General features: G+C 40.2%; 1 protein-coding gene across 1 annotated transcript; it reads left to right on the top strand.

The window, feature by feature from the left end:
* The first annotated feature begins 1,342 nt into the window (after window positions 1-1,342).
* On the top strand, window positions 1,343-5,436 carry LOC100750541 (disintegrin and metalloproteinase domain-containing protein 25). Its single transcript, XM_027391027.1, has 2 exons — window positions 1,343-1,348; window positions 3,097-5,436. Exons 1-2 carry the CDS (start codon window positions 1,343-1,345, stop codon window positions 5,434-5,436), a joined length of 2,346 nt encoding a protein of 781 aa, XP_027246828.1.
* Window positions 5,437-18,255: the final 12,819 nt, after the last annotated feature.

The raw sequence follows: 18,255 nt of genomic DNA, 5'->3' as shown, positions 1-18,255 counted from the left end.
ATTTTAGAGAAAGCACTATGTATACTTAGAAGTTGCTTATTCTGTGCACTTTAGATGGATTATTATGTAGCTGTCTGTTAAGTTCATTTGATCTATGATGTAATTTAATAAGACACTTATTTGTTTGTCTTTCACCTGGTTGATGAAAATAAGTGAGGCCATATTGGCAGCATGAGCAAAAGTACAGAAGGTATAAAAATTATATGGGTTATTGAGAAAATGCAGATGGTGGTAAAGGAATGAGATTAATTCATTTTGGAAAGTTATTGAAGCATAATAGAAAATCTGATTACTCATGCTGAGGAGTCAGTAGATAAAAATCCGGTTGAAATAGTAGAAAAATGAGGTAGAATCTTAGCCAGTTGCCACGTTCTATAGACTGAAATGCTCTTGTTACTAGGCAGTACAATCTAGAACTCAATAATATGAGAAACAAAGGAAGGTGGAGTCTAATAGTCTCCTTGTCATTTAAAGTCTCAAGAAAAAACAACTATGCTGCAAATGAGACATGAAGCAAGCTGTCATTAGAAAAGATGACGGACATTGTCACTTCACCTTCTAGTAAGTCATTCAAGACTTTATCACTACAAGATAGAAGCACAAATAATTAGACTGTGAGTCTGCATATACAAACACATACCATGATTCTCAATCAGTATGTCAAAGCTTGTCCAGATAAATGAAACTATATCCATGTTCTTTCATACTCTGCTCTATTCATTTAATTGGGCATTCAAAACATTTTGAGTGTGTGGTTACTCTTGCCTTGAATAGCACTGAACTAGACACTACATCAAAAAATGCTAGGTAGTAACTATAGTACAGATGTTGATAAATTTGATGAAGCTATGGAAAGAAAACAATTGACAAGAGATTTGAAAGTCAAATTTAAGGTTTCTGTACTATATGGCACCAAGTATCTTTATGAATGAAGATGAGATAGTCACTGAGGATCTACGGCATGTTGGGGCATTGTATAAAATATTGTAGACAGTACAAAGACAATCCATATTATATTTTGATTTTTTTCCTTTAAGAAGATTGCCTGGCAACATATTAAAAATAATTTATGATGAATTTGTATGTGTTATTTACCAAGAATATAGTATCAATAATAAATAAGCTTTTACCATCAGAAACAAAACTAATATTTAGAATTTCAAATGTATTTCAAGAAAAGTGTGGAGAGTAATATGGTGCTATATGTCTCTAATCCTAGCATATATCTGAGAGCCATGGGTTAAAGGACTGTGAAATCAAAGTCAGACAAAAATCATATATATACTGAAATGCTATCTTAAAAAATGACAAACCACAAAAACCATGAAAAACAAATGAGAACATGAAGGTATTGCTCATAATTTAGAAATTTTGTCCCCAATAGATTGCCTCTTCTTCTCTGCTTTAGTCTCTAAACATTTTGTGCAATATCCTAGTGTGTGTGTGTGTGTGTGTGTGTGTGTGTGTGTGTGTGTGTGTGTGTTGACTTATGATTGTGTATGTGAAAGCATATAGAAGCACATATATGTGTAGGCCAAAGAAGATAAAGGCTGTTTTGCCTTCTTCATTTCTCTGTACCGTATTTTGGAGACAGTATTTCCCACTGCCAAAAGAGCTTTACTAGACTGGGTGGCCTGAGAGCCCCAAAGATCTATCTGTTTCTGTTTACTTCTCTTTAGTCCCATATGGTGGTATTGGGTTTTATAGAGTCAAACCATCAACTCTGTGCTGTACTATGATTTTGATGATCTTCTCAGTCTGCATGCTTACCCCTCCAGCATCTTATATATTTACCCATCTCTCCAGTCTTCTAAGCCTCTAATTTTTTATCTTGATTACTGTATCCAAGCAAACAAGACACTGTTAAAATTCTAAAATTACATCAGTAAAGCTCCTAAAACAAGTTTCCAAATAATGTATTAAGTAAACTGTATTATTTGACAAATCAGAGATTCAGGAAAGAAATGGGTGGAAAAAACCAATGTTGAATAAAAAAGAATTAAATGAAAAATTATTAGTTTTATAACTTAATGTATTCTGATTTAAATTCAACAATAAAAACTACCCTATAAAAGGAAATACAATGTCTATATTCTGCTGGGTTCCTTAGTGAGGTTAAAAAATTGATAGAATTAAGAACAGTGTGGAACACATGTATAAATTATTAAAGAAACATGGGACATGTTTAAAATATATCTCTCAATGACTTCACACTTCAGCCAAGGTGTCAGGCTATCTGATATACATACCAAGATGTCAGTTCATCTGCACCTCTGGCTGGAGATGTTGTTCATTATTTCATGTTTTGTGTTTCTAGGAACACACTGCAAACAGTAGCCTCTCTGACTAAAGCTAGCAGGAACACTGACCTACGAAGACAAGTGTATTTATAAAACTACTAGACAGGAACGGTAAGTCCACTTTAAAAAAAAAAAAGATACCAATAGCTTCCCCACCAAGAATGAGGAACTCTGGCAGTAGGCTTTTAAATAGTGATACACTGACAATTTTCAAGTCCATAAATTTGATACTTGTTTTTAATATGTAGAGATTTTGTGTGTGTGTGTGTGTGTGTGTGTGTGTGTGTGTGTGTGTGTGTGTGTGTGTGTGCATGTATGTGTGTATACTGAATTGAAAATAAATATAATATGAGGAACACTTACAAAGCCATCCTAAATAAAGTTACACAACAATTTATTGTTGGAAATTGAAAGAGCACCTTTGTCTTTATTCCAAGTTGAAATATAGACATCAATACTGCCTTGTTGAAATATGATACATGGTCACTGTCTATTGACATCTTTTGCTTTAAGTATTTATTGTAGGTATGTGAGCTCCTAGATTTAAGAAACAACATGTTAAATCTAAGAGTTCCTTATCTATGTTCAGAAAGCATCAACATGATAATTCTTACATGCATTCATTGTTTGACTGTACTTCAACAAAATTAAACAGCAAATCAAATGCACTAAGTGGAGTTGTGCCTTAGACCAATACCAAAGACATTTAATCTCATACCTGACTCCTTCTCTTCACCTTGCCCTGCCCAAAGCTAAGCTACTCCTATGTCTGCCTTCTTTTTCCTATTTCATTTAGTCTTGCTGCTCTAATGCATCAACTCAGCCAGAAGACAGACCATTGAGTCAGCCCTGCTTGCAACCAAGACAAAGGACATCCTCCTTGGATGTCTTGTGGGACACGGTGGCTATGAGTGAGGCTGGGGCACACACAAGTATAAGTCATCAGCACCTCTGGCTGGAGATGTTGATCATTCTTTCAACATGGCCCTTGAATGGGCATGCTCAACACACCAGCCTCCCAGAAGTAGTGATACCCTTACGGGTCACAAGCAACAGAACAATGTGGGCTATGGGATGGCTGACCTATAGCCTGCACTTTGGGGGCCAGAGGCATGTTATCTACATGAAAGCCAACAAGTTTTTCATGTCTAGACACCTCTCTGTGTTCACCTACACTGACCAAGGTTCTCTGCACAAGGAGCAGCCTTTTGTCCAGAAAGATTGCTACTACCATGGCTATATGGATGGAGACCCAGAATCCATGGTTGTTCTTACCACATGTTTTGGAGGCATTCAAGGAACATTACAGGTAAATGGAACAGTGTATGAAATTAAGCCCAAGAACCTTTCTTCCACATTTGAACATTTGGTTCATAAGATAGACAATGAGGAGACAAAATTACTCCCCATGAGATGCGCATTAACAGAAGAGGAGATAGCCCTGCAAATGAAGCTTCAAGAGACTGATAACCACACACTGATGCAAAGCAGCTATGAGGGCTGGTGGGCCCACAAGCGTTTTCTTAACCTGGTATTGGTCGTAGACCATGAGCGAATTCGTTATCTGAATAGCAATCTGTCACATGTGTTACGGGAAATATTGATCATTGTGCATGCAATCCATGAGATTTTTCTTACACTGGATGTTGAAGTAGTTCTATTTGGAGTTGAGATGTGGAATGCAGGAAACCAAGTGAAAGTGACTACCATAGATCACCTCCTGAGGGATTTTTGCTATTGGAAGTGGATCAGCCTTAATAATCGTATTCAAAATGATATTGCACATCTTTTTGTGAAACATGATTTTGGTTCAAAAAATGGCTTAGCTGATGTCGGATCTGTTTGTGTGCAATCTAAGAATTGTGGAGTTGATCGTCTTGAAGGCTCTGAACTTCATCATTTTGGACAACTTACAGCACATGGGATTGGTCATAATTTGGGTCTGAAGCATGATGAGCACACATGTAAATGTGGATATTATGCATGCATAATGGCTCAAGCAGGCATTGGTGTCAACAAATTCAGCAACTGCAGTTATGCTGCATTTTGGTCAACCTATGCTGGTGCCAACTGTCTGCGCAAGGAAAAGAAGCCAGTAATGAAGTTCAAATTCAAGTCCTGTGGGAATGGTGTGGTTGAGGATGGAGAGCAGTGCGATTGTGGATCCTGGCAGGCATGTAGGGCTGATCCATGCTGTGTGGAGGGCTGCATGCTGCAAGGTGGGGCTTCCTGTGCTTTTGGGCTTTGTTGCAAAGATTGCAAGATCATGCCATCAGGCACAATGTGCAGAGAACCGGCCAATGAATGTGACCTTCCAGAATGGTGTGATGGACATTCACATGAGTGCCCTAATGATGTTTATTTGCTTGATGGGAGCTCCTGTAAAGATGGTGGCTATTGCTATGAAAAGAGATGTAATAGCCGAGATGAACAGTGCCAGCAAATCTTTGGCAAAGAAGCCAGGAGTGCAGCTCAGAGTTGCTACAGGGAAATCAACACCCAAGGAGACCGTTTTGGCAACTGTGGTATATTCAGAAGTACATACCTAAGATGTAAGGACTCAGACATCCTCTGTGGGAGAGTTCAGTGTGAGAATGTAAAAGTTATTCCTACTTTGGAAGGACATTCCACTGTCCACTGGATTCACCTCAATGGTGTCACCTGTTGGGGAACTGACTACCATTTTGGGATGACAATACCTGACATTGGCCATGTGAAAGATGGCACAGACTGTGGTCCAGAGCATGTGTGCATTGATAGGAAGTGTGTCAATAAGTCAGTTTGGGTAAGTGATTGTTCACCAAAGACATGCAACAGCAACGGAGTCTGCAACAACTTACACCACTGCCACTGCAACTTGGGATGGGACCCACCAGAGTGCTTTACAAATGGTAGTGGAGGAAGTATTGACAGTGGCCCTCCATCCCCAGCTCCAAAACAAAGGCAACCCACGAGAAAGGATTCACCTAATTATTATATGAACAGTCTGATTTTGCTTGCTATTTTCCCATGCTTTGTGTACGCTTGTTTTCACAATAGGTATGTGACGTCTTCTAGGGAGGAGGAACCTGCTGTTTCCACTTCAGAAGCAGAAGAAGAGTCCAGTGATGTCAGCTCTGCTAGCAAAATCTCGTAATTTCCAAAGGAACACCACCTCTTCAAAACTTTCACCTGCCTTTATTACCTTGGCTCTTGAAACATCATTTGTTGAAGAAATCCCTGGAACAAAAGCATAGAGTTATCTAATATTTCAGTAGTCAAACACCCAGCATTCAATAAAAGTATAGTCCTATTGCTCAGCTGATGTTTCTTCACTTCATCCGTCTTACAGTCTTCTCAGTGAAGACCCACCTGAGGGATCCTGCATGTGCCTGCTTGCTTTTGCCTCTCTCACTTCCAGACCACCTCCCCTTTTAATGCTGCTTGTCACATAGAGAACAGGATTCTCTGGATCCTGTTTGCTCTCTGGGAGTCCTCCCTAGTGGACTCTTCCCACAGGGGAGTCATGGAGATTGGAAACCTGTGGGAACTGTTTCAGTGAAGTTCCTGTCCATGTTGCCTCAGTGGCAGTTCTCACCTGTGTGTGACATCAGAAGATTTCCTTAGGCCCTTGATTATAGGATGTGGCCTACATCCAGTGTGTATCCATAGAAAATGTTGCCCTTTGCCACATTGGACAAACATTTATTCATTAGAACCTGTACCATGGACAGGTCTGCACATATCACTGCCTTTGCAACTTCTGGATGAGCCCACTTAATTGTCTCAGGAGGGGCTGTAAGGTGGTGTTGATAGTCGCTCATAGAGTAGACAGACAGTCGTCAGTCCTAGCTCTCTGAAGCAACAGCATTTTCATTCCCAGGGATACAAGCATAATACAAGCTGACCAACCTGCCTCCAAAATGTTGAGTCCTGGGTATTAGAACCTTCTTGAATAGCAAAGGGTCCAAAACTGTAGGAGATAAAGGGTAGACGGCTGAGAGATGAGCCAACCTGGTGTCTGCCTGAGAACCCAGCCCTAGCAACAGGTGCTGTCAGAGGTCCTGATCATGTCTAGCCAATGAGGGACAACCATGCAATGTCAATGGATCTGGATGCAGCCTGGGTGCTGGAAGGAGGGTATATAAGACTCTCCCCATTACTAAATAAATGAGTCTGTTGTTTGCCTTTTACCTACTCCTGGTGTCTGTGCTGTTGACATTGCACCTTCTCATCCCCCTCCCTGAGGGAGATGTTAGGACCCTGCAACACAAAACCAAATTGCCAAAACCCTCTTCAGATATCAAGGTCCTACAACCAGGGAACTCACTCCCAACCACTGGGCTGAATATTCTAGTCTTTTCATGGTTGTCTCCAGTCCAGAAGTGGTGACTACATGATGTACTTTACAATGTGTGGTTAACTCAGGAGCATAGTATTTTATGTATGAATCCTGAGTGACATAGAACATTCCTTGGTACAAAAGAGAACATAGGAAGGAGTCACACATCAGATTTTTTTAGTCTTCACTTGTTCATATTACTACCCCTGGATTTTGCCTTGTAAGTAGAATTTATTAAGGTCTCTATACAGAAGACACTATCAGCAGCAATTGAACTCCTTACACTTTTGTTTGTAGTATAGGATGCAGCACTATAAATCTCACTCCATCAGTAGAATGTCTGTCTCACAATTATGAGAACCTGAGTTCTCTAGAATCCATGATAAAAGGCCAGGTGAGATGGTTCTGGTACCTGTAATCCTGGTGATGGGCAGGAAGGAACAGACAGACTCCTGGGGTCACTTTACAGCCATTCTATCCTAATGGGTGAACTCCAGGTCAAGAGTCCTTGTCTTCAAGGAGGTGCACAGAGTTTCAGAGGATGCCACTAGAGGTTGTTTTCCTGTCTCCACATGAACATGCTCATATATGTCCATGTGCACTTCTACCCAATTGCATTGGCTCACACACAAACATGCTTATGAACACACATGCATACACATACATGCATTTAAAAATAGGTTCCAGAAGGTTCTAATACTTAAAATTCTGTATAGAATATATACAGAAAGGAGTCACTGTCATCTTTCTTGTGGAAATAATACCAGTAATCTCAATTAAGTTTCTAAAAATCATATGAGAAAAATTCAGATCTCTGTGGGGGTGAGAAGAACTAGGAATGTCCAACAATGAGAGCAATGTGAAATGAACAGAGCAAGCACAGCCTGCCTCTGTTCAGCAGTGCCTACTTGGTTCCCCATGGGATTTGAGGTGGTGTTTGGCACTGTCCATGTAAGGATCTCCTCTGAGAGAAAGGGAAAACCCAGGTTTCTTACAGTGGTACAGTAACAAACTCATGAGCAGGGAATTATTAGGTGTTGTGGTCGCTATCTTTAGCATCATGTACCATTGTCCCCAAGTAATATTTGATGAATTGAAAGGCTTTATGGAGCCTTCTGAGTGAGGCTGAGATTTCTAAATTTGTAAATTTTCAAATTTCTAAATTTCTAAAATCCATAGTTTCATGATCACTTTGCAGGTGAACACAGGGCATGTAGGGGCTTATATCTCAAGTACACACAGTGTCTCTGTTAAAATACCTCATTGATTTTTGAGTTGAATTTGGCAAGAAGGTAGGGAGTAGAATGATCCTCTGTAGACTGTAGATATTAATCCTCACAACCCTTCAAAGTTGATGGAATGTAGTCCTCTACAAACCCTGCAGGCCCACATATGAACAGTGCATCAGACGGCTGAAGGAAAGCTGGTCCAAGATGGACTGAAGCTCACCTCTGACCTTGGACATCCATGACTGAATTGGGGAATCATCTCTTTGGTTTATTTTTCTAACAGAGGAAGTAGAGTAATATTCTGGGGTATTTACATGGATATTAATTCACTGTATTTATCCAATTGCCTCGACACAATGTAACATTTCTATCCCTATTATGGCTTGGATATCCCCAGAAAATTCATTTCATTTTCTTTGTCAGTGTAATAATAATGGATGGAAACTAGAATTAAGGGGCATGTTACTCTTATGGATTAAGGCTCCCATCCAAGTACTAACCAAGCCCAATGTTGCTTAGCTGTGAAACCAAGAGGCATCTCTTCTAATAAACTGAATTGAGTTGATTAGCACATGGTTTGGGCGTACTATTACTGGGGAGACTTGAACAGAAGTGTACTTACTTGAGTGAAGGGTCTGCCCACAAACCAACATAAAGAAAACATCAAAGTGCCTTTATGGGCAAGTATTATAAATAGGAGGAGAAACCATTCCTGTGATACAATAGTAATGATATCTGTGCATTGCATCCATGCATTAATACTTTGAGTAATACAAAAGTTCAGCGTGAGAAACTACAATGCCAGCAAGACATCCATACCTTCTAGATACTGTTAGCTAATTTTTTTAAGAATCAATTATTAAAGGCAGAATTTTTCAGTAAAAGTCAATCAGGAAGCTAGAGAGATATTCATTCAGTGGTGTCTGTAGTACAAACAGGATGCCCTAAGTTGTGGGCCACAGAACACATACAAAAATCATTCCCCAAACCATGGAGTAGCCATTTAGGTGTTTTCATGACTATAGCATTCTTGACGCCAGGAACAGGACCCATACATACTGAGATGTCTGGAGGAAACCACCAGGGTGGAAAGAGGTGGTGAATCCTCCCCATCCCCCGAATAGAACGGAGACAGAGAACAAGGACAAAAGAACACCCAGCTGAGGTAGCAAGAGGCTTTGCATAACATTGACTATCATCACTGCTACAGTGCCCTTGGCTTCTGCTGGTGCTCCTTGCATGCCCTGTAGCACTAATTCACAAGCCGTGCTGTCAGTAGTCTTTGTGTGCTCTGACTCCACTGGATTTCTGTTGTGGAATATTAACTTTAACTAGGCAAAGATATGTTACGTTTGTTTTTGCTACAGAATATTACTTTAACTGTATAAAGGTGCATTACTTTTGTTTATGCTGTGTTTGTTTAAGGATGTGAGGATGTGTGTTTAATTATGTAAAGATGTGTTGCATCTGTTTCACCTTGCCTGCCTAAGGCACTTGATTGTATAATAAAGTTGTTGAATGGCCAATAGCTAGGCAGAGATAGGATAGGCAGGACTAGCAGGTAGAGAGAATAAATAGGAGGAGAAATAGAGGCTCAGAAAGAAAAATCAAGGAGAATGAGAGAAGGACAAGAGAATGAGGAGAAAACAAGGGACATGTCTGAGGCAAGAAGCCAGGCAGACACCAGCCAGGCAAGAAGAAGCAGTGAAAGTAAGATTTACAGAAGAAAGTAAAAAGCCCTGAGGCAAATGGTAGATGAAGAAAAACTGGTTACTTTAAGTTAAAAGAGGTAGCCAGGAAGGTGCCTAAGCTAGGCCAAGCATTCAAGCCAATAAGTTTCTGTGTCATGATTTGGGAGCTGGTTGGTGGCCCAAAAGAAAGCCTGGTACTGTTTGTCTAGAAGACTGTGCTTGAGCTGGGCAGTGGTGGAGCACACCTTTAATTCCAGCACTCTGGAGGCAGAAGCAGGCAGATTTCTGTGAGTTCAAGACCAGCCAGATGTACAAGAGCTAGTTTCCAAACAGCCTCCAAAGTCACAGAGAAACACCACCTCCCCCCCAAAAAAAATAAAAACAAAAACAAAAACAAAAACAAAACAAAGAAGACTGTGCTTGAGTGAGACTTCCCTGTGTTAGGCCCCAGCCACTGCTCCAGCCTGACCTGGGTGTGTCCTTCAGTCTCAGCCTTCTAAAAGAGTGATCTCCTTAGAAGGGAGATTATTCTGGGTTTATTTTTTTTAGTTACTTTAGAACATAGCAGGTTTGCTCTTGGCACTTTCATGTTCATTTAGATTTTATAGCTGTTATCCTATATCAAATCTAGTCTTTCCCATCTCTGTCCCTTCCACTCCCATCTAATACTCTCCTGTTAACCACCATCTGTAATTTCCAAACCATATGTGTTCTATTACTCTCCCCACTTTCACACTTTCATGGAACTCTTTCTAGTTTCCTGATGTCTTCCCAATCTCCCCCACTTAAAAACAGATGAAAATTAGAAGCTAAGATCTGCATATGACAGGGAGAGCACAGATGGTTTTTCTTTTTGAGCCTTGATTACCTCACCTTTTATGTTTTCCAGTTCCATCCATTTTCTTGACAATTTCATAATTTCATTTTCTTTGTATCTGAATAAAATTGCATTGTGTATATTCATCAAATTATCATTATCTACCTGTTGATTGACATCCAGACTGATCCAATTTCTTTCTTTACTAGTAAGAATAAAGCATCAGCCAGGCTTAGTAGAGCACTCCTTTAGATACCAGCCCTCAGGAAGCCGAGGCAGGTGGGTCTATGAGTCTGAGACTAGCCTTGTCTACATAGTGAGTTCCAAGATAGCCAGGGATATACAGTGACACCCTGTCTCAAAAACAAACAAACAAAAACAAAAAAAATACAGCAGCAATAAACATGGATGACGAGTATCTCTGAGTGGAATAAATAGTCCTTTTGGTAAATACCTAAAAGTAATAGGGCTGGATTAAGTAGCAGTCCCATTTTTTAGGTTTTTGAGAAACATCCACAGTGATGTTCATAATGGATATATCAGTTTAAGCTTCCATCACCAAAGAACAAAGTTTTTCCTTTGTTTTATCCTTTCCTGTCATTTACTTTCTTGATGCCACCCTGGATGATTCCTTGCTCTTGCCTTCACTGTCTCTTTACTGTCCTGAGGGAAGTATGGGGTGGTGGAGGTGGGGGTGGTTGAGGTGTGTATGTGTGGCATGTGTATATGTTTGAACATAGATTTACTGCCTCTTTCCATACTGGTGGTTTCCTCTAAATCATTCAGTACCAATATGCTCTGTTCCCAGATGCTTTTGAACAGTAGAGTAAGCATGCCAATCATCGGAGAAAGCCTGTAGAATGGTATGAATATCCTTAGTAGATAGAACATGATAAAGACTTTATATCAAAAGTACACAGGGACTTAGATGATGCCTCTGTCTGTAAAGTGCCTGCCACACAAGCATAAGGACATGAGCTCTGACCTCCAGCATCCACATAAGGAAGCAGGCATGGTAGCATACACCTATAATCCCAAACTGGGAGTAGATGTAGAGGCAGGTGAACCTCTTAAGCTCACTGGTCAGCCAACCTAACTGAACTCATGAGCTCCAGGTCCACTGAGAGAGCCTGTCTCCAAAAACATGATGGATGGATGAGTGATCAAGGAAGATCCCAAACTTTTGGCTCCCCCACACATAAATGCATACACATGTATACACACACACACACACACACACACACACACACGATTATAGAAACCAATTTAAATAAATCAAGAAGGATATAACTAATCAAGTTTTTTTTTTAATGAGCTAAGTAGAGCTCAGTTCTTAAAGGAAAAAAATACAAGTGGCCATAGCTACTTTAAAAATATTTAAGATCCTCAGCCATCTATTACTGGCTCTCCACAAAGCAATGGTGAGGTCCTATTGCCAAAGACAGCACTTACATAACTCATTCAATACAGAGGAGTATAACTGGTACCTAGCTAGACCCTTCACCCCTACTGACCAGTGTTCATGGTACTAGAAGGTACTCTGCATGCAATAACAACAAACAAAAACCAGCTGACTATATCTACATGGGTTTGTATTGGGCTCTTCTATTCTCTGCTTGTCAATCTACTTCTGTGCCAGTACCATGCATGTTCCTCTGGTTACTGTGGCTCCGTAATGTAACTTGAAACAAGTGGGTGACACCTGCTATTTTAGGTCTTTTGATTAGGATTGCTTTGGTTCTCTGAGTCCTTTGCGACTCCACATGACTTCTGATTTTTTTCTACTTTTGTGAAGACAAGCATTAGGATTTTAATGGGAATTGTGTTGAATCTGTTGTTGTTGTCAAGCTAACCATTGATGGGGAATGTACTTCTGTGTATGTCCATCTTACTGATTGTTGAATAAAGTACTGTTTGGCCAATGAGACAGCAAGTTAGATGGGACTAGGAGTCAAGGAGGTTTCTGGGAAATGTAGTAAAGAAGTGGTGATCCAGGCAGGAAGTGACATAGCAGGTAGACTCATATTTAAGCAAGGACAAGCAGGAAGTGGCCCCTTTCCCCGTTGCTCTTCCTCCTGCTCTCTGCTCTGAGCCACCATGTGATCCCGGGGATGAGGACACCAGCGGAAGGCGTCCAATAAGATAAGTCTTATAAAATATATAGATTTATGATAATTAAGACTTAGCTAGCAGATGAGAAATCCTAGTCATTGGCCAAGCAGCATTTGTAATTAATATATGTCTCTGTGTATTATTTTGTCCATCCACGTGGCGGGCAGAACTCAAGTAGGTAGCAGAAATATTTATAGTAACAGAATGGTGTCAGTGAGCCGGATGACCCCATGGCCCAAGGTTCCCAGAGGAAGAGGGAAAACTGCTGCCGAAGCTGGCCCTGCTGGACCACTGAGAGGCATCAAAACAGCTTCCATATGCTCTTGCCATCCCTGTGCTCTTGGGGGTTGGTCTTGGCACTCTTGAGACAGCCTGCAGCCCTGGAGAGTTCTAGGATTAAGATTCTGAGCTCTCACTGCCTCAAGCTGCCTTCCTGAGACTAGTCAAACAGCGACAGAACCCGGGCAGCTGGAGGCAGTGTTACGAACTTCCGTGTAGAATTCACAAAAGCTTAAAAAGTGACTTTAGCAGCAAAAGGTCAGAGACAAGCATGACTTCTTGTTAGCAGCATTTTCTTGGGTGGTCTCTGTTTTGCTGGAGACAAGCAGAGACTCAAATGGTTGCTTTAAGAGAGATTTCCTGACTCAGAAAAAAAACCAAAGGACTCTTTTTAAGAGGCCCCACTAGCTCAGTTGGCAGACCATGAGACTTTTGATGTGGGTTCATGCCCGATGCAGCTGGCAATAGCAGTGGCAGTGACCACATCTCCAAGCTGGCACCATGCTCCTTGAAAGACAGTGGCTAAGAAAGCTTCCACTTTAATTGTGGTGGTTGTGTTTAACAGTTAAAAGACTGGTGGCCAGAAAAAGGGAAAGATTTACAGTAAAGACAGATCCAGATAAAGAAAAACCTCTAAAGGTTTACCCTGTGTTTAAAAATATATGTAGGCTTGTGAGAGAAAAAGTAACAGGAGGAAATAGAGTAGCTGGATATGATGGCACACACCTTTAATCCCAGCACTCCAAAAGCAGAGGCAGGCAGATTTCCACAGAGAAACACTGTCTCAGGTAAAAAGAAACAAAGGGAAGTAAAAATAGAATAATAGAAAAGCCACCTAAAGATGAAAAATACACAGAGAGTCTGGATACTATATGCTATATTGTTGTCTTTAAATTGTTTGATTGCCGAGGAAAGAGTTACTGCTGCCAAAATACATTTGGTTATAAGTGTTGCTAAATTAATCCAATTTAAACATTTTAAAAATGCTTTGACTTCCAAATTTAAGTCTAATGACAGGCTACTTGGGAAAAAAGTTTTTGCTTGTGTTTCCACAGAAAATGAAAAGCTGTGGATTCCTTCCAGACTAATATGGTTTGATCAAGCAAGACCCCCTGAAGCAGTGACCCAACTGATCCCACATCCAAAACAGCTGAGACGATACAGCCTTTTAGACTACAAAAACAAAGACTTGGTCAGATTTCTGTGTTTTATCATGATCCCCATGGTATAGACATCACCCCCAATCAGCAGGAAGCAGTTTGGAATGAACGATACCCAAATTCCCAAATATTGTTCATAAATGTTTGTTTTCATTTAAACGGGGTTGGTTATAAATGATAATGAACATAATCTGTTTTTAAAGGGGAAAAAAGGAGAATAGGATATAGGAATGAATACTTTGCATTGGTATGGATTTTATTGATACAACTTTAAGGTCAATTTTGTGATATGTATATGTCTCCTCTCGTTTAGGTATTGTGTTTATACAGATCTTTAAAATGATATGCATAATTAAATACAGGTTATATAGTCACCTATAATAGTCAGAACTTATAATTAGGTTAGTTGGTTTTTCTAGATATACAGAGATGTATTTGAGATGGATAAGTATTTGTCAAACCTTTCGAAGATGGACAGAATATATGTCATTTAAATGGTTTAGGGTTTTTCTTGACAGTGAGACACAACTGCTCCTGGCATGCCAATTATGTCAGAAAGGAGGATGGGCATTGAAGAAACTCATTATGGAGTTTGCTTTCAACATGGCAAGATTAGCCATTTGAGCAAGAAACTGCTCTTGCCTGGACTGTTTGTTGCTGTACAAACTGGATATGCAGGACCCACAAGAAAGTGAATGCTAAACTTAGAAAACAAGAGAGTACTAAAGGGTTCCTGTTGAAATGGAAAAGTGTGCCAGAGACACTATGACCTATGAGCTGAAGATGGATGCCCCAATGTTACAGAGGAAATTTGGGTGGCTGTCCAGGTAGCAAGATGTTTCTGTCAATTCTAGAGTTTATATATGATCCTTCTGTGGTCTTTGATAGATTTGAAGACAGATAGTTATAGTTTTCTTCAGTTTTTATAAAAGATAAGTTATCCTTTTTATTTAGACAGAAAAGAGGAGATGGTGGGGAATGTACTTCTGTGTATGTCCATCTTACTGATTGTTGAATAAAGTACTGTTTGGCCAGTGAGGCAGCAAGTTACATGGGACTAGGAGTCAAGGAGGATTCTGGGAAATGTAGTAAAGAAGTGGTGATCCAGGAAGGAAGTGACATAGCAGGTAGACTCATATTTAAGCAAGGACAAGCAGGAAGTGGCCCCTTTCCCCGTTGCTCTTCCTCCTGCTCTCTGCTCTGAGCCACCATGTGATCCCGGAGACGAGGACACCAACGGAAGGCATCCAATAAGTCTTATAAAATATATAGATTTATAATAATTAAGACAGCTAGCAGATGAGAAATCCTAGTCATTGGCCAAGAGGCATTTATGTGTATTATTTTGTCCATCCATGTGGCGGGCAGAACTCAAGCAGGTGGCGGAAAGATTTATCATAACAAGCCATTTTCACAAAACTCATTCTTCCTTCCTGTGAGCAAGGGAGCTTTTCTAGAGTCTTCTTCACCTTTTCTCTCAGTGTCTTACAGTTTTCATTGTGTAGGTTGTTCACATCATTGCTTCAGTTTGTTCCAATGTCTTTGGTTTTATTTTTGTTTTAAGGTGGTTGTGAGTGGACTTGTATCTCTGGTCTCTTCCTCAGAGTGTTTCTTATTTGTTTATAGAAATGTGACAGATTGTGTGTTAATTTTGTATCCTTGCACTTTGATGAAAGTGTTTTTGGTTTTTCTGGATTCTTTGGGGTTTCTTATGTACAGAACCACAGCAGCTACTTTGACGCCTTCCTTTCCCATTGGTATTCCTCTTATTTGCTTCTCTTGTCTCAGTGTTCTAGATAAACCTTCCAGTACCATATCAAATAAAAGGCAGAAAGTAGACACTTGCTTTGTCCTGATAGTTACAGAACTGCTTTGAGCTTTTCCCTATTCATATAATGTTCACTATAGGTTTTACATACAAACATATTCACATTCATATATATTATGTTTATTGATAGAGATGGAAAGATAGATAAGATGTAGATCTCTTTATTATATTCAGATATGTCCCATCTAACTCAGTTTCTTCAAAATATTTATTTGTGAAGGACTGTCACAAAATTTTGTGAAAATCTTTCCCTTAATCTTTTTAGATAGTCATGAAATTTCTGGTCTTCAGATCACTAGGTGACAAATTGTAATTATTGGCATCTCAATGTTGAACCATTCCCAGCATTGTAGACTACAGCCAACTGATCATATTGAATAATCTTTTATGTGTTACTTTAAATTTATTCCTTTGTTTCACTTATTTTTCTTTTTTATTAAGAAATATTGCATATAATATATTTGATCATGATTTCCTTTCCCCATCTCCTCCTAACCATACTACCCTTCAGCCCAACCTTTTCTTAATTTTTTTTATTTAAAATAGAAACAAGCTTGTTTTACATGTAAATCCCAGTTCCCTCTCCCTCTCCTCCTCCCCTGCCCCCCTACCAACCCCCTATCCCATCCCCTTTCTGCTCCCCAAGGAGGTGAGAACTTCCATAGGGAATCTTCAAACTCTGTCATATCTTTTGGAGCAGGGCTAGGCCCTCCCGAGTTTGTCTAGGCTCAGAGAGTATCCCTCTATGTGGAATGGGCTCCAAAAGTTCATTTGTGTACTAGGGATAAATACTGATTCACTACCAGAGGGCCCATAGATTGCCCAGGCCTCCTAATAAACACACATATTCAGGGGGTCTGGATCAGTCCTATGCTGGTTTCCCAGCTATCAGTCTGGGGTCCATGAATTAACCGTTGTTCAGGTCAGCTGTTTCTGTGGGATTCTCTGGCCTGGTCTTGACCCCTTGCTCATCACATCTCTCTCTCTGAAACTGGATTCCAGGAGTTTGGCTCTTTGTTTAGCTGTGGATGTCTACTTCTGCTTCCGTCACCTACTGGATGAAGGCTCTAGGATGGCATATAAATTAGTCATCAATCTCATTATAGAGGAAGGGCATTTAAGGAATCCTCTCCACTATTGCTTAGATTCTTAGTTGGGGTCATTCTTGTAGATCTCCGGACATTTCTCTAGTGCCAGATTTCTCTTTAAACCTAAAATGGCTCCATCTATTATGGTATCTCTTTTCTTGCTCTCCTCTATCCTTCCCCTAACTCAATCTTCCTGCTCCCTAATGTCCTCCTCTCCCCTCCTCATCTCCCCTTTTGTTTCTCCTAACTCCCTCTCCCCATACCCAATGCTCCCATTTTGCTCAGATCTTGTCCCATTCCCCTTCTCCAGGGAACCATGTATGTCTCTCTTAGGGTCCTCCATATTTCCTAGCTTCTCTGGCGGTGTGGATTGTAGGCTGGTAATCCTTTACTCTAAGTCTAAAATCCATATATGAGTGAGTACATACCATGTTTGTCTTTTTGTGACTGGGTTACCTCACTCAGGATGGTTTCTTCTAGTTCCATCCATTTGCCTGTGAACTTCAAGATTCCATTGCCTTTTTCCACTGAGTAGTACTCCATTGTGTAAATGTATCACATTTTCTTTATCCATTCTTCAGTTGAGGGGCATCTAGGTTGCTTCCACATTCTGGCTACTACAAATAATGCTGCTATGAACATAGTTGAACACATGTCCTTGTTTATGAATATGCATCTTTTGGGCATATACCTAAAACTGGAATAACTGGATCTTGTGGTAGACTGATTCCCATTTTCCTGAGGAACCACCATACTGATTTCTAAAATGGCTCTACGAGTTTGCACTCCCACCAGCAGTGAAGGAGTGTTCCCCTTTCTCCACATCATCTCTAGCATAAACTGGCATTGGTGTTATTGATTTTAGCCATTCTGACAGGAGTAAGATGGTATCTCAGAGTTGTTTTGATTTACATTTCCCTGATGGCTAAGAATATTGAGCACTTTCTTTTTTGTTATCATTTTTTATTTGAATTAGAAACAAGATTGATTTACATGACAATCCCAGTTCCCTCCTCCCTCCCTTTCTCCCCTACCACACCCCCAACTAAAACCCTACCTATCACATACCCTTTCTTCTATTCTTCACCTGACTCAACCTTTCTGCTCCCTCATGACCTCTGCATCCTTCCTTTTCTTCCATTTTCATCTTCGTAGCTCCCTCATCCCCTCTTCCCATGCTCTCAATTTGCTCAGGGGATCTCAACCCTTTCCCCTTCTCCAGGGGACAATGTTTGTCATTGAACACTTTCTTAAGTGACTTTCAGCCATTTTAGATTCCTCTATTGAGAATTCTCTATTTAGTTCTGTAGTCCACTTTTTAATTGGATTATTTGGTGTTTTGGTAACTAGTTTCTTGAGTTCTTTGTATGTTTTGGAAATCAGCCCTCTGTCAGATGTGGGGTTCATGAGTATATCTTTTCCTATTCTGT

This window comes from Cricetulus griseus (genome assembly GCF_003668045.3).
Source record: "Cricetulus griseus strain 17A/GY chromosome 1 unlocalized genomic scaffold, alternate assembly CriGri-PICRH-1.0 chr1_1, whole genome shotgun sequence".
Classification (NCBI taxonomy): domain Eukaryota; kingdom Metazoa; phylum Chordata; class Mammalia; order Rodentia; family Cricetidae; genus Cricetulus; species Cricetulus griseus.
Note: the sequence above shows the minus strand (reverse complement) of the source record. Positions and strands in the feature narration are given on the sequence as shown.